We start from the raw sequence: 17,376 nt of genomic DNA on the forward strand, positions 1-17,376 counted from the left end.
CCACTCAAAAATACACTGTCTGGAATAGACTGCATCATCTCAGAGAGCAGTGTCATGGGAGTGTCACTACTGTCCGGCGGACGGTAGAAACAACCAAAAACGACAGTTTTTCTCTTCGGTAAGTAAACGCGGCACCACACTGCTTCTGCTGAATTATTAAAAGAAATTTCCTCGCTAGTCCACTCGTTCGCAACAAGAATGAATACTCCCCCGCCATGGCGATTTCTATCTTTCCTATAAATAGTGAATCCATGTGGGAAGACCCCAGTATCAGGTATCGTACTGTCCAGCCAAGATTCTGTACCCATGATAATTTTCGCTTGAGTAGTCGCCACAAGGGATGCAAACTCGTCAACTTTGTTATTAATACTTCGACAGTTCACAAGAAGCACAGGTATGCGCCCGCACGTGTTTGAGGTCTCGTTTATTCCGGTTCTGGGATGACTGACGTCACGTCAGTCAGCTCTTTGAGATCGCGTGTGCGCACGAAGCGGGGTGGGTTGGTTCATTTCACTGTCCCACACGAACGTCTTTCCATTGATTATAAGCTTATCATAGTTAAGGCGCACTCGGTATTCTTTGCTATCTCTTTTTTCCTTTGCGTAATTCCAAAGAAGCCGTCGCTTTTCGCGAACAGCATGGCTGAAGTCTTCGGATACACTGAATGAAGTGTTCTTAAACTTGTAGGCATTACGCATAACACTTTCCCTAGCTTTCCACCCTGAGAAACTTGTTACAATAGGCCTAATGCGCCCCTCCGTGAAGGCACCTAGCCGGTGGGCTCGCTCGATCGGAATGTTGTCAAGCTTGAGCACGTCACTGCAGATATCTTTAACCAGGTTCTCAAATTTTTCCCATGTTTCTTTGCGCTCGTTGTCTGGCACCCCATAAAAAACTAAGTTCAGCCGGCGGCTCCTATTTTCGAGGTCGTCAATCTTAGCCTCTATCTTCCGTTCAGATTCTTCAACTACTTTAATGCGCTCCTCGATTACATTTGATTTTGCTATCACGCTGTCTATTTTCTGTTCTAGCTCGGTCTGCTTCGACACTATTTCCGCAAGTTTAGCAAGCACAGTTGCCTGACTAGTTTGTACATCTAGAAGAATCTTCTCAATGTTCGCCATCTGCTCTCTTTCGGTTACGTTCATAGGGCCAGGGTTTAGCTCTACATCTCCTGAGAGTAGCAATAGAGCTTCCCCCAACAAGGAACAGTCATTAAAGATTAACAACCAAGCAGAGTCAACCACATATTTGCAAACAGAGCAAGTGAACAGGCACAACATCCGTCTGTCAATGGGGCACGACACTCTTACAAGCATCACATTACTCGTGCGGTAACATTTTGCGTAATTCAAATAACCAACCTGATACATGAAGCAACGTAAGTTCGTGCCAAGAAGAGTGCCGCACCCCAGTCGACAGCTGCCAAGATGCTCCCTTTTATCGGCCTGGTAAAGCGGATCCGGAAGCGTGCCCCGTCGCGCAGCCATGTGGCCGGTTTGCAGCTCAAGCAGGAAGGTATCAGGCGTGCCATCTCGCATCAGTGGACGGCAAGGAGGGGCGCACTGCATATGCGCCGTAGCTGTCATCCAGGGCCGTACGGTAGACTCGGCAGCCGCACCGCCGATGAACGCCGCAGCCGCAAGGATACCGGGCAGTACCTGATACATGAAGCAACGTAAGTTCGTGCCAAGAAGAGTGCCGCACCCAGACTGAAACTGTGTCGGGTAAATGGCATGTAATTTTAATAAAGGCGGCTACGTGTCCGTCTGTATATTTTTCTTAAGTCTTTTTGTTTCTCCCCACTGTGGCTATAGTGTGGAGGAGCGTATTTTAAACGCGCGAAACGCTTGTGGGCCACCCCTTCAGCCCCTCCCCTTTAAATAATGTTTCTATACACAGGGTGTCCCAACTGTCATGCACCAAGATTTAAACCTATGCAAATACCGCGTAGCTCGACAGAACCAAGGTAATGTCGTTTGCCGTCGCTTGGAGATTATTTTTTTGCATTCCGATAATTACATAATTAGTCTGAATTAATTATTCAACTTCTCAAATATTAAAATTTGATTAGATCGACATGAAAAACTCCCGATACATCTTTCTATTGCTCAATACGTGCTTCATCAATACTTTTTGGGCGAGTTGGTACATCTTGAAGCTTTGGGTAACAGCGCAAAACAGACGACCACAAAAAGGGAGTACGTTCTGCGGGCGCCGCTGCTGACATTTCCCTCCTCCTGCTCAGCGCCGCCACCGCGCTTAGGGTGCCTCAATGCCAAGGAGGTTGAAAAAAAAAAAGGTTAAAAAAAAAGGTTAAAAAAAAAGGTTGAAAAAAAAATTCTGGAGTGGCGGCGCTAAGTGTTGGCTAAGTGTTGATATCAGGAACTCTGAAAAAATGCACCACGGCATTCAGCTTTGCTCCTAAAACCTGTGAAACAAAGGTGTACACTTGATGGATCTTTACAGCGAAATTATTAATCTGCAACATGAAGGAGGCGAAAAGCAGGTGTTTCCTATGTTCCACTATTCGCGGATGTCTCTTCTTGCCCTGAGTAAGATGGCGGCGGCCTGGCTTCACTTTGAAAGCAGCATTGGCACTCCAGAGTCAATGCCAGCGGCTGGCATCGATGAACACTACTGCGCTTGCCTTCAACGCGACCCACTGCGCCACCGCTGCCATTATTTCCTTCCTCCTCCCTCCAGCGCTGATGTTGCCTTTTCCCTCAACGCCGCGCGAGGGGCAGTGTGGGAACGCTTGAATGATGATCGGCGTCGGAACCAGCTGTGGAAGACGACGACGAAAGCGCCAGAAGTGGCACGAGCGCGAGGCGAACTCGCTAACTTTTCCTGCACTTCACAGCGACCTTGAAACAGAGATTTAAGGCTTCCGACTTCAAAAAAAAAAAAAATCGCATCATCTCACCCTACGGGCAACCATGGTGGGATGCGAAAGCATCGCGGGGGGTGCGCATCGACTTTCCGTTTCGTTTCACTTGGGAACAGAACCCAATGAAAGTTACAGTGAGAGAATGTATTGAGAAGAGAGAAGACGTTTGTACGGGGTTGTTGCGTCTTTATTTAGAGATCGTACGTGATTCCTAGCGCCGGTGCGCGCGGTATCTTGAAGACGATGGCTTCACAGCGAACGCGCGCTTTATACTGCGCCTAAAGCCCCTTGATAATTTTAAGGTACCGCCACTCTTTGTACTCTGCCGCCGGTGCGCGACCTCCTCGCCTCCTCCTCGCCCCTCGCGAGTCCCTTCCGCGGCAGACGGTCTTGCGCCCGTTTTCCTGCACGATGATTGGTCTCCCTGCCGTTGCTCTTGGAAACCAGCGGAGCTTCCATTTTGCTTGTGTTTTGCTTTTTCGTTCGCGCCATTTTGCGCCTGAGCTCGCTTGGCTCGGCGTATAGAGAACGTCGCACGCTAACATTGAACGCTGTTTCGTGCACTGTCTGCTAGCGCTATGCCGTGCTGCTGCGCATATAACTGCAGCAAGAAGCGCGATGATGGTTATGCAGTTTTTACGATACCGCAAGGAAAGCGTGATGGCTTGCGCAAGAAGCAGTGGCTGCACAACATTGGCCGAAAGAACTTTGTTCCGACAAGGAACAGTATTGTCACGTAGTAGTGACGCTGAAGAAAAGTTGTCGCAGTTTCACCTGAAAGGCGAAGCATCAATTGCGATAGCAAATTTGTAGAGATCTATACGGAGTAATGATATTAGCTTTATCAGCTGTATAATTTTGGACATGCAGCAGCACCGGCAACACGCTGAACTTGTCGACGCCGTCGGCGTTTTGCCCGCGTTCGCTCAAAATGCGTGCGGCGTTGGTGACTGTTGCCGGAGCCTCTGATATAGTAGTAGAGGTTTAGGTTGGGAAAAGATGCGTATTTCTGCAGCCCTTATAGGGAGCACGGCTCAGCATCTGGGGGGAGGGGTATGAGGGGAGAAAGAGGGAAATAGTGGGAGAAGGGGGAAGGGAGAGGGCACTCGTCCTCGTCTCGGGCAGGGTGCCCCTACAGCCGGTCAGCCAGCATAGTGTCCGCAAGGTAGCCGAGGACCACCTTGAACACTTGGCTGGGGTTGCGGGCTGGATGCAGCAGGTCCGTGCTGGCCGCAGAAGGTAGACCCATGCGGCGGAGTTGAGCCGCCATGGTGTTGCGGTGTTGGTCGAGTGCGGGGCAGGAACATAGGAGGTGCTCCAGTGTTTCGTCTGCCCCGCACATAGAGCAGGCTGGGGAGTCTGCTCTGCCCAGGCGGAAGCTTCGGGCGGCTGTCCAGCAGCAGCCAATCCGAAGGCGTAGTAGGAGGGATCTCTCCCTTCTGGTCAGTCCCCTGTCAGGCAGCCGTGTCGGAGGGCTCCGCCTTGCCACGCGTGCGTCGGGGTGGCAGCTCAGCAGCAGTCGTTGAATGGTGCTCCTTGAGTAGTCCGACGACACGACCGCCTGGCTGGGAGCCGTGTCCGTGCCGTGTGCCTCCTTTGCCAAGGCATCTGCCTCTTCATTGCCTGGGATTCCCACGTGGGCAGGTACCCAGTGCAAAGAGACGTCAATATAAATAGGCACTTGGTGCCGCAGCTAAACGTCGCCTCCCTTCCCTCACCCTCCCCCCCTCCCCCACGGCCTCTCGCGCGTCGGAAGAAGGTGCGTTTGCTCTACATATATGGTGATTGTAAAGGAGGAAAGAGACGCCTACTTGTGCAGCCCTTACGTGAGCACGGCTCAGAACGCGCGTTTGTTCTCCGCCGTGCGTTCACTCCCCGTGAAAGCGCGCGCCCCTCGCGCCCTTTCACTCGCACATACAGCGTTCGGCGCGCGGCGACGATTTCATCTCCATTGACGTCATACGGAACCTCACGGCGACGGCGACGGCGATGCCGACGGCAGAAATCTGCTTTTGAGTGTCCATATAATTGCTATCGCAATAAGACAGTCGTAAAACTGTGTACGACGAAATTGGTTGTTTATTGGGCGAACCTGTGCCCACAAAGCAAGGTACACTCAAAGCACGATAGCGGCGAACACAGTCGGCGATCGTCGAAAATCTGATCAGCGGCGAAACGCGTCGGCTTTTATACCTGAGTCATCGAAGGTTCCAGATTAATCCCTGATGCCCGCGTGTCTTCCAGAAAGTTCTAGACAATTCGCGTCGCTCATACAATCAGATTACATGAGCGTCGGTGACCACAGACAAAGGATAGAAGCATCGATAACGTTCGAGAAGCTTCCGATGCAGGCGCGTCCTGCGCCGAGCGATAACGTTTAACACTTGTTAGCCGGTGGAAAGCGGTCACCGGTGAAAGATAAACATGTATACGTGTCAATACGCTCCCTTTAAAAAAGCATCGTCCCGATGCTACAAATACGAAAGCGAAAACAAAACCACGCGTAATAAAAACCAAAACAATAACAAAACAAAGTACCTAACGTCGGCAGCGGGCGTAGAAAGTCTTAAGACGCACCACATGGATGACTTCGGGTCGTGCCCGGCGCCGCTGTGATTGCGAAATGCCGTCTGGCACGACCTCATAGTCCAGTGCGCCAATACGTCGGATTATCTTATACGGTCCGAAATAGCGACGCAACAGTTTCTCGCTAAGTCCTCGTCGGCGTATCGGAGTCCAGACCCAAACACGGTCGCCGGGCTGGTACTAGACGTAGCGTCGTCGAAGATTGTAGTGTCGGCTGTCGGTCCTCTGCTGGTTCTTGATGCGCAAGCGGGCGAGCTGTCGACCCTCTTCGGCACGCTGCAAATAAGTGGCAACGTCGAGATTTTCTTCGTCAGCGACGTCCGGTAGCATGGCGTCAAGCGTCGTTGCCGGGTTCCTTCCGTAGACCAGGTTGAACGGCGCCATTTGCGTCGTTTCTTGCACGGCCGTGTTGTATGCGAAGGTCACGTACGGAAGTGTGGCATCCCACGTCTTGTGCTCGACGTCGACGTACATTGCCAGCATGTCGGCGATGGTCTTATTTAGGCGCTCGGTGAGGCCATTCGTCTGCGGGTGGTAGGCGGTGGTGCGGCGATGGCTTGTCTGGCTGTATCGCAGGATGGCTTGAGTTAGTTCTGCCGTAAAGGCCGTGCCTCTGTCAGTGATGAGCACTTCTGGGGCACCGTGACGCAGGAGGATGTTCTCAACGAAGAATCGGGCTACCTCGGCGGCACTGCCTTTGGGCAAGGCTTTTGTTTCGGCGTAGCGGGTGAGGTAGTCCGTAGCGACGACGATCCATTTATTCCCGGACGTCGACGTCGGAAAAGGCCCCAGTAAGTCCATCCCGATCTGCTGGAACGGTCGGCGAGGTGGCTCGATTGGCTGTAGAAGTCCGGCTGGCCTTGTCGGCGGTGTTTTGCGTCGCTGACAGTCTCGGCATGTCCTTACGTAATGGGCGACGTCGGCAGAGAGGCGAGGCCAGTAGTAGTTTTCTTGTATCCTCGAGAGAGTGCGGGAAAACCTGAGACGTCCAGCCGTAGGGTCGTCATGGAGAGCTTGCAGAACCTCTGGACGCAATGCTGAGGGTACTACGAGGAGGTATTTGGCTCGGAGAGGCGAGAAGTTCTTCTTTAGGAGAAGGTCGTTTTGCAAGAAAAACGACGCCAATCCTCGCCTGAACACCTTCGGCACAATGACGGTCTTGCCTTCCAGGTAGTCGTCCAAATAGACGAGGCAAGTCTGCCACTTCAAGCCTGCCAGTACTGTATCCATGACACGTTGGAAAGTGGCAGGCGCCGAGCAAAGACCAAACGGCATCACCTTGAACTCGAACAGTCCGTCTGGTGTTATAAAGGCAGTCTTCTCCCGGTCCCTCTCGTCGACTTCGATTTGCCAGTAGCCGGTTTTGAGGTCCATCGACGAAAAATACTTTGCGTTGTAGAGTCGATCCAAGGCGTCGTCAATCCGTGGAAGGGGGTATACGTCCTTCTTCGTGATTTTGTTGAGGCGACGATAATCGACGCAGAAACGTAGGGTTCCATCCTTCTTCTTCATTAACACCACGGGGGACGCCCACGGACTCTTGGACGGCTGGACGATGTCGTCGCGTAGCATTTCGCCGACTTGTTGCCTTATGGCCTCGCGTTCGCGCGCCGAAACTCGGTACGGGCTCTGACGGAGTGGCCGGACATTTTCGTCGGTTATGATGCGGTGCTTGGCGACAGGGGTTTGTCGAACTTTTGACGACGACGAGAGGCAGTCCTCGTATTGCAGGAGCAGAGCCTTTAGTTGTTCTTTCTTATGCCTGGGAAGGTTCTGATTGACGTCGAAAGTTGGTGCAGGTACTATAGTCGTCGTTGCAGGTGCACTGGAATCCGTGAAGGCGAAATCACTGCTGGCTTGTACTATTTCGTCGATGTAGGCGACCGTGGTGCCTTTGTTAATGTGCTTGTATTCGGGGCTGAAGTTCGTGAACATCACCCTTGCTTTCCCTGCACGTAGCTCAGCTATGCCTCTAGCGACGCAAATTTCACGGTCGAGCAGTAAGCGATGATCGCCCTCGATGACGCCCTCCATGTCTGCAGGCACTTCGGTACCGACGGAAATCATTACGCTGGAGCGAGGCGGAACGGTGACTTGTTCTTCAAGCACACTCAAGGCATGGTAACTTATGCTTGTATCCGGTGGTATCGGATTCTGCTTTGAAAGCGTTATCGACTTGGACCTTAAGTAGATGACTACACCGTGTTGATTTAGAAAGAAAGGAGCAGTGCTGCAGGATTACGAAGCTCGCCGGGTAAGTGCGGTTGTTTACCGTGACTCGCGCTGTGCAGATTCCAGTCGGCGTTATTAGGTGGCCTCCCGCTGTCCGGATATCGGGTCCTTGCCAGGCTGTTTTCACCTTCTTCAACTTGGCGGCGAACGGGCCACTGAAGACGGAATTGTCGGCTCCAGTGTCGACGAGAGCGGTGACGTTATGGCCATCGATGAGCACGTCTAGATCGGTAGACCGGCGTCTGGCGTTGCGGTTAATTCGTGGCGTCGGATCACGGCTGCGTCGGCTGCTGCTGCTACGTCGCGTCGGAAGGTCTTCTTTCGGCGGCGAAGTGCTGTCAAGACTGTTGCTAGGCGGCGTGCTGGTATCTCGTCGTGATGAATCGCGAATCGTCGTCGTCGGCGGCGTCGGAGGATCTTCGGCATTGCGTCGTACAGCAACCGCACCTCCATCGGTTGCTGCCTTTAGTTTCCCGGGCAAGGGCTAGGAGATCGGCCCCGGGTGGGACCGTTGTACTGACGGCGATGCGGCGAGATGTAGCGGCCTGGTGACGGCGAGCGTGAGGATCGTCGTGGTTGCCACTGGGCTCCGGCGAGGTAGTCGGCGATGTCGCGCGGTCGTTCACCTCGATCGGGACGCGGCGCGTTGACGGGGAACCCTCGTAGGCCCATCTCGCGGTATGGGCATCGGCGGTAGACATGGCCGGCTTCCCCGCAGTGATAGCAGAGCGGGCGGTGGTCGGGGGCGCGCCAAATGTCCGTCTTCCTCTGGTAGCTGTGCTGGGCGACGGGCGGGCGTGCTAACGGCGGCGGCGGTGGACGACGGAACTGCAGCGTTACTGGGCCCTGGCGCGAGCGCGGAGGGGGGCCTTGACGACGGGCGACGGCGGCGTAGGTCAGCGCTTCCGGCTGGGGTTGCGGCGATTGTGGCTGCACATCGGAAACTCCAAGTGAGCGCTGAACTTCGTCTTTGACGACGTCGGCGATAGATGCCACGTGAGGCTGCGACCTGGGAAAGAGCTTATGCAGCTCCTCGCGAACGACCGCTCTGATGGTCTCGCGCAGGTCGTCGGCGCCTAGCGCTTGAGCGTCGGCGTAGTTGGTCAGGGCACGGCGGTTGTAGTGCCTGACGCGCATTTCAAGCGTCTTCTCGATCGTTGTAGCCTCGGAAAGAAATTCGGCGACAGTCTTGGGCGGGTTGCGCATCAATCCGGCGAATAGTTGGTCTTTGACACCCCGCATCAAGAACCGAACTTTCTTTTTTTCAGACATGTCGGGGTCGGCGTGGCGGAAGAGGCGAGTCATCTCCTCCGTGAAGATGGCGATGTTCTCGTTCGGCAATTGCACTCTGGTTTCTAAGAGAACCTGTGCCCTCTCCTTTCGTACGACACTCGTGAAGGTCCTCACGAAGTTTTCACGAAAGAGGTCCCACGTAACCAGGGTGGTCTCTCTGTTCTCAAACCAGGTCCGAGCAGCGTCATCCAACGAAAAATAGACATGGCGCAGCTTGTCGTCATCGCTCCATTTGTTGAACGTCGCGGTCCGCTCGTATGTCTCCAGCCAGGTTTCAGGGTCTTCAGCGGATGATCCACGGAAGGTCGGTGGCTCCCGAGGTTGTTGCAGCAGGATGGGGGACGCTGGGGCTGCCATTGGGGTCGTTGACTTGGCCTTGATCGCTGTGGTCTTCTCGGGAAGAAGTCCGTACTCCGGCCGAATAAGGTGCGTGAAGGTGGATTAGTGTGGATTGAGGTGAATTACAGTAGATTTTACAAGACTCGCATTCGCGTCTCTTAAGCGATAGCTAAGGACACCTGGTAACCTTTTTTAGTTCTTGAAATTTCTTTGAACTGGGCTGCCATGCACGCGTGAGTGGGTGACGATTATTATTTGGTTTTCTCACGGATACAGGCAATGTGCAGGAGGCGATCGCGCACCCTTGCTGTTGACTTCTAGGCGGAGGGCGGGAATCTTTGCTTTACTAGCGAATGCGTTACAATCACCTTCGGTTTTGTTCTGTAGGTGAACCTTTTCCATGCATGTAACACGAGCCGATGTCATTGTATCAATGCGCTTTGATTACGAAGGTTCAGCAATAAATAATGATTATGGTTATGATATCGCAATGCAGGGAGTATTATGTAGGCAATAATGTTTAGCACTGCAGCGTATTAGTCACTTGTATAAATGACGTTTTATTCATCCTGCCCGAGTGATTAACTCGTCGATAAATGTTCTAGCTACGTTTCACTGAAGACCAATTTGAGCCGCGCATATTACAAGAACTTAGAAAAAAAAAGCTGAAGCCCAACGCAGTTCCAACAGTTTTCTCCCACCGACCTGTCGTGAAGCACAGGAAGCCCCCTCGACAGCGGCATGAACCTCGAACTGACAGTAGTAAGTGATTGCTGCTGCTTGATCCTTGTCCCGCCTCTAATAATTTCAGCAATAATGATCTCGGTCGCTTAACGACGCAGCCGACGGCACTATGATCCTTTATGCAGGGCTAGTCGCCACCGCATGCTTGGCCACAATCTACAATGCGTCGGCAATAGGGTACCCCGCTAATCAAAATCACAATTTTAACTATCCTACTACATAATTTAACGGTATGTCGGTGTGAACTATCAAATTACCTTATCCAGAGGCGTTTCTTTTGCCGAAAAATATAGAATGCCTTCTCCCATAGGTATACCGAGTATGTGTTAGGCTTCATTGACACCGACGCCTAAATAATAATCTGTAAATACCTTTCTTCAGCTTCTGTTATTGTGGGCGATGAGTGGTTGCCGGCACCGCTTCATCGCACTGAAATTGCGCAACCGTCCTATTCAATGCAGAAACCACAGCGCAAAAGTTACTTTGACATTGAGACAAGCACATGGACGGACGATGCACTCGCGAGTAATTCATTATAAGAAGGCACGCTGAATATAATACCTGCGGTGCACATGCGCGCACATGCAAGAAAAAACTGCCAAACACAGAGTAATTTGCCACCAGCAATACTAGTTCAGATGCGCAAAGCAGCGTATCATGTGGCAGAAAAAATAACTGGAGTATAGAACTCGCCTCAAAGCTCCTTTTAGATCAGTGTGTGTCGTTCATGCGGCTTTAAGACGAAACCAACCTCCTTATAAACCTTGCCTTCACCGTTCTCCATGCCGTTATCACCATTTTTCAAAATTTTCTACGCCACTGGGGCGCGCAACTGGCCCAAAATCATGCGCCTCCATCGAATTCTGCGGCCCGTCCGCGGGAGCCCAGGCGCAGTAGCGTGCCGTGCGCAGTGTGCGCAGCCGGCGGGCGAGGAGAATCGAGGAGGAAAGCGCGGCGGGGACGAGAGTGTCGCTACTTTCAAATTATCAAGGGGCTTTAACTGCGCCGCGACACTTGCGCCGCCTACCGGCGTATTCTTAGAGATAGAGTGAGAGAGTGAGAGAGAGAGTTATAGACGATTTCAGCGTTTACAAACAAACCTCGCTTCCCGCTGATTGGTTGCCCCATCGGAACTTCCGGCAGGAGAGCTAGAAGCACTTCCGGCTATGTTGTTTGAAGGCATGCGCGACGTGAGGCCGGCGTGTCGATGTTTGCACTGCTTGGTGGAATCTGCGATGAGCTGATTCTACATCGTGAATATTGTCGAGATGACGAGCGACTACGTTAAGGCGCTTAGCACTGAAGCAAAAGATCGGTAGCGCCAAAAGCTGATGTTTAGAGGTAGAGAGCTGCCCGATCCGCTGGACGATGATGTCGTGCGATTTTCGTTTTCGCCGGGCTTCAAACACCTCCCCTCAGTTACAACCCCGGAGCAACAAGCGGAGCATCTTAGTGAGGACATGCAATGAACGCAGACTGTTGTCTTCAAGGTAGGTAATGGGACTGCCGAAAACTAGAAAAACATTAATGGGTTTTTTCTTTCTGGGTTTTTACGTGCCAAAACCAGTTCTAATTATGAGGCTCACCGTAGTGGAGAGTTCCTGATTAATTTCGACCACCTGGGGTTCTTTAACGTGCCCTACAACACAAGCACACGGGCGTTTTTGCATTTCGCAATGGCACTTTTATTGCTGCAAGATGGAGGATGAAGTGGTAAGCTGTGCATGTGTACATGCACATGTTTTCTGCGTCATATGCCTTGTTTCTGCTTTTCAATATGCATTCACAAATAACTGTACATTCTCAAAAGTCATTTAGTGCAAGAAGCCTAGGTCGACTGTAATGGGACTAACTAAATGCTCACGAATTTACCACACTTCTAACAAAATGAAACCTGTAGGGTTGGGCGCGAGATTGCAATCCATAATTGGCCTCCGTTAATTCGTAAATGCTTTTAGAATGTGGCTGAAACTTCCTACATGCATGCACGGAAATCGCCACTTTTCTGCGATTCTGCTCTGCGATACCGTTAAGAATGCTCACATGCCGTCGCGGTGGCTCAGCGGTTACGGTGCCTGTTGCTGACCCGAAAGACGCCGTTTGGGCCCCGGCTGTCGCATTTCGATCGAGGCGAAATGCTAGAGGTCCGCGTACTGTGCGATGTCAGTGCACGTTAAAGAACCACAGGTGGTCGAAATTTTACGGATCCCTCCACTGCGGCGTCCGTCATAGCCGGAGTCGCTTTGGGACGTTAAACATGATAAACCAATGCGCACATATACCTAGGTAGTAAAGCTGCAGAAGTTCACTTGTGCCCCAGATACGAAAAACATTAAAATAAAACGGCGGCAGCATGGCACCCCTTAAACAATAATTTAAACTCATGTTCGTAGCATGGCGATTAACGCCGAGGCAAGAAACTGGACGAGCGGGCGAGCTCGGGGCGAGAGTCGAGCTGCTCTCGCCTGAGTTACACGACATAAGCCCAGAACAATCGCGCAGTAGCACTTATATTATTCAGCATTATAGCAGTCCGGCCACTCCACGTAGTAACGTACCTTGGATGAAGGTGAGCAGAGCAAATCTGGGAGCACTTGGTAGGCTCCCAGATTTGGAAAACACCGTTGACGAGTAAACGTAATGAAAACAGTCGATGATCCAAGAGCTACTCGCCGTCACGCAACACACTGAATGCCACAAGTCGCACTTATATCGATATACCCGAAAAATAACACAGAATATGCGCAGGACGAGCGCGCGAGCGAACAAATACCAGCAAAAACGAGCAAAAGGAACAGCTACCGGAAGTTTCCTAGGGGCGCCGGATGCCGGCGCACAGCGTTGAAAGCGCGCGGTGGCGCTGGATGAAACCGTCTATATGCAATGATTTGCTGCGCCGCACCTGTGGCGGAGAGGGGAGGAGGAGAGCGCACACCTGCGTAGGAGAGGAGAATGAGGGACAGTTGCGCAGTGAGGGAGAGTTCCGCAGTGTACGTTCTGCGGCGTCCGTTCTTTTTAGATGCTCTCGCATCTAAAAATTGGGAGGACGCTTAAGCTTCGTTTTTAAGAGTGGAACGCGATAGTATTCAAAGATCCCTGACTGCTACTCATGGTTCCCGACGACTGCAGCTTATGCAACCGTAATGGTTACTGGCAAACACTGGCGGCGAACGCTATGCATGTAGGCGAGGTTTCTGGTGGAAACGGGGCCTCTTGCGTGGGCCGATCCCGGAGAATGTGCACAACCGCGCCAAAGAAATTACATCATTTTCAGGTTTCCGTATTTCTTTCACACTTTTAATGTTTCAGTCTGAGAAGATTAAACATACAAGGCATGCGCTGTGGATGTTTTGTTTGATGACATTTGTTTGTGGATTGTCATTCTCAAACTTCCGGTGTGGCAGAATGGTGTGGCATACCTAAACGTGGTTGGGGATGATTTCCTCGGCCGCGGGCGCCAATTCCGACGCCGACGTCGGTTTTTCTGCGACACGGGGCTCTAAACGCTATCGCGACTGGCCACTCGAGGCGCTTTGCGTGTATTCGCTTGTTTCTTGGAGCAGCTTATTGACCCTTTTCGCGGCGATCCCGAGGGCACTGCCAGGTTTGATCACGTGGTGACGCGCCCATTGCTTGCCTCAACTGCCTCCGTTGCCTCCGTGTTTATGATGGAAGTGTATGACGCCGACGCGACTTAGAAAACCTCTCTTTTTGGAGATATCGTAGACGGTGACTAGGTAGACGACACGAAGCTTTGATCACAGCTTCAGAGAACATGCAAAAGCGCTTTCGGAGCTGATTATAAGCTATGACCAAACGGCGTAAGCGGGGCTAAATATGTATTCCAAGCTATCCAAACATACCGCTCATTAATTCAGTCAGGATTAGTGCGTTTTGCTGTTTCTTCTTTATTCGGCAAATATTTTGAAGCAGTGGCTTGTCAGTTTCTGACTCAGCGAAATTCCTCAGTGCGGCCACTGTCTGATTATTTTCTGCCTAATCGCGCAGGTGTGCTCATTTCCGATAAATTTCTTCTTGCTGCGCACAAGGCTTGAAACGTAGCTGTTTTGTACATTGTGATGCCTTGTAGCAAATATATATTCCAGTTAGTAACTCGCTTACGCTTGTGGGCCGTCACGAAACATTCAACTTTGACCAATCATGCGCCATCGGTGCATCATCATCATCATCATCATCATCATCATCATCATCATCATCATCATCATCATCATCATCAGCCTATTCATGTCCACAGCAGGACGAAGGCCTCTCCCTGTGATCTCCACTTACCCCTGTCTTGCGCTAGATGATTCCAATTAGCGCCAGCAAATTTCCTAACTTCATCGCCCCAATTAGTTTTCTGCCGTCCTCGACTGCGCTTCCCTTCTCTTGGTATCCATTCTGTAACTCTAATGGTCCACCGATTATCCATCTAATGCGTTACATGGCCTGCGCTGCTCCATTTCTTCCGCTTAATGTCCACTAGAATATCAGCTATCCCCGTTTGTTCTCTGATCCACACTGATCTCGTCCTCTCTCTTAACGTTAGGCCTAACATTTTCCGTTCCATCGCTCTTTGTGCGGTCCTTAACTGGTTCTCGAGCTTCTTAGTTAACCTCCAAGTTTCTGCCCCATATGTTAGCACCGGTAGAATGCAATGACTGTACACTTTTCTTTTCAATGACAGTAGTAAGCTCCCATGCATTCATGATTTGGCCATGCCAGCCGTATGCACTCCAACCCAATTTTATTCTCCTGTCAATTTCTTTCTCATGATCAGGGTTCCCTGTGAGTAATTGACCTAGATAAACGTACTCCATTAAATACTCTAGAGCCTGACTGGTGATCCTGAATTCTTGTTCCCTTGCGAGGCTATTGACCATTATTTTTGTCTTCTGCATATTAGTCTTCAACCCCACTCCTACACTTTCTCGGTTCAGGTCCTCAATCATTTGCTGTAATTCGTCCCCGTTATTGCTGAATAGGACAATGTCATTTGCAAATGGGAGCTTGCTGAGGTATTCGCCATTTATCCTCACTCCTAAGCCTTCCCAGTCTAAGAGCTTGAATACTAGCTTCTTCTAAGCATGCAGTGAATAGCATTGGAGTGATTGTGTCTCCTTGCCTGACCCCTTTCTTGATAGGTATCTTTCTACTTTTCTTGCTGTGCAATCCTTGTAGATATTTGCCAAGATATTCACGTATGCCTCCTGTACTCCTTGATTACGTAATGCCTCGATGACTGCTGGTATCTCTAATGAATCAAATGCTTTTTCATAATCTATGAAAACCATATAGATAGGTTGGTTGTACTCCGCAGATTTCTCTATTACCTGATTTATGACATGGATATGATCCATCGTAGAATATCCCTTCCTGAAGCCAGCCTGTTCTCTTGGTTGGCTGAAGTCAAGTGTTGCCCTGATTCTATTGGAAATTATCTTGGTGAATATTTTAGTCCGTCATTTATTGTGCGTATACAGTGCACACATGTTCAAGTGTGCGCCCATTCACTTATTCTTAATACGTCGGCGATTGAGTGGGCGTAAGTTTTCCTGCTATTTGGGACAGATGTGTATAGATAACGTGCGCGAAACTTACTATGAGAGGAAGCGGTGCTACTCCTATTGTCATTGTTTAACGAGTGGTACTCACTCTTGCCGACGTTCTGGGGATGAAGCCCTTTCTTTAAAGGTTAGCGATACAAGGCTGGCGGATGAGCAAATTTCTGTATCCTCGAGAAGAGCCGTACATCTCGGAAGTACCGGTAACACGTTCGGACAGTTGCAGCAGTGGTCCGCGAACTTGGCCACACAGATTCATTCCATTCCCTTAACATGCCAGTCACTATTCTTGCAGCCAACTACTGCACACGTTTTCAATCCACATGATTCAATCTAGCATGATTGGAGCACACTGTGTTAGCGAAAACTCAGTTGGATTTCCGACAGCTGATTGCACAGAAGCAAGGTAGAAGCGGTAATGGTTAATAATAATGGGGTTTTACGTGCCAAAACCACGGTCTGATTAAGAGGCACGCTGTAGTGGGGGACGCCGAAATAATTTGGACCACCTGGGGTTCTTTAACGTGCACCTATATCGAAGTACACGGGTGTTTTCGCATTTCGCCTCCATCGAAATGCGGCCAGCCGTGGCCGGGATTCGATCCCGTGACCTCGCGCTCAGTAGCCCAACACCACAGCCACTGAGCAACCACGGCGGGTTGCGGTAATGGTTTCGTATTCGTGCGCGGTCGCTGAGGAGCGGAGGCCGTATGCACAGGAGTCTGATCTTCGTTTTCATTGGTCGGATGAAAGTATCCTCGAAACGCCATTTTCCAGGGAATTCTCCGCTTCAAGCAACAGGGAAAATAAAGCTGTCCTAGGCAATGCCTCTCTAGGGTACGCTGTACCTAGAGCTCCGCATGCTGTCGTCCATGTGCGCCGCCGTCACTCTTGACTTGCGCACTGAGTTGGACAGCTGTGACAGCGCTACGCCTAGGACCGCTTTGACTACTTCGCGCGTCGTGATGCATTGCTGCAAGTTTTTGTGACAAGACAAATGATATGCACGACGATGCAGCGCCTCCGCCGACGTGCCGCCACAATCACTCTATCGCTCTTTGCGTGCTGCAGTGTACGCCACGGATCAATAAATATAGCTGTTATCAGTGGCGTCGCCAGAAATTTTGTTCGGGGGGGGGGGGGGGCTCAGGTTTTAGCGCGGCCTCCTCCTTATATAATTTGTCGAGGGATCAAATACATGAATAATAACTGCATTGGCAATGCCATTTTATATTAGATGCTGCAAACGAATTATTGAACGCTACGCACTGTCAAGTAAACTATGTATTTTTTCATAAAAGAATATATTCGTATGTCCCAAAAATTGTGGCAGAAATAACTGATATCAATGCTGCCGTGTTTTTTTGTCTATTTAATAAGTAAAGCCCACACGAACTTTACGACTATATCTGTTCGAAACCATGCAGCAAAGCAGTGCATGTAGCTGATATTAAAAACGTAAAGGCCATGAAATGAATAAGTTGAGGAGAAATATTTTGATGAATCTTGTCATTCAAGAACCTCTTATGCATTTTTGCACATATGCAACGGCCAGGAAAAAAACCTCAATGACGCTGTCCAAAGCTGCTATAAAGGGTTTCGATAAAGGCTACCTGGCCGCGGTTGCAGCTAAACTTATTGAAAACACTATGAGTATGAGAACTGAAATCCAATGGTTTCCTGCGCATATGGGAGAAGTGGACAAGACCCGGGCTAACCTCAATGAGG

At 50.7% G+C, this 17,376-nt stretch overlaps 1 protein-coding gene across 1 annotated transcript; it reads right to left on the reverse strand.

Moving 5' to 3' along the window:
- Window positions 1–326: 326 nt before the first annotated feature.
- LOC119463593 (uncharacterized) lies at window positions 327–1,670 on the reverse strand. Its single transcript, XM_037724422.2, has one exon. It carries the CDS (start codon window positions 1,668–1,670, stop codon window positions 456–458), a length of 1,215 nt encoding a protein of 404 aa, XP_037580350.1. The 3' UTR covers window positions 327–455.
- Window positions 1,671–17,376: the final 15,706 nt, after the last annotated feature.

Source organism: Dermacentor silvarum, chromosome 9 (genome assembly GCF_013339745.2).
Source record: "Dermacentor silvarum isolate Dsil-2018 chromosome 9, BIME_Dsil_1.4, whole genome shotgun sequence".
NCBI classification, from domain to species: Eukaryota; Metazoa; Arthropoda; class Arachnida; order Ixodida; family Ixodidae; genus Dermacentor; species Dermacentor silvarum.

Excerpts from the sequence above, each read along its gene's own strand:
- LOC119463593 (XM_037724422.2), bottom strand. The coding sequence starts at position 1,670 with ATGTATCAGGTACTGCCCGGTATCCTTGCGGCTGCGGCGTTCATCGGC.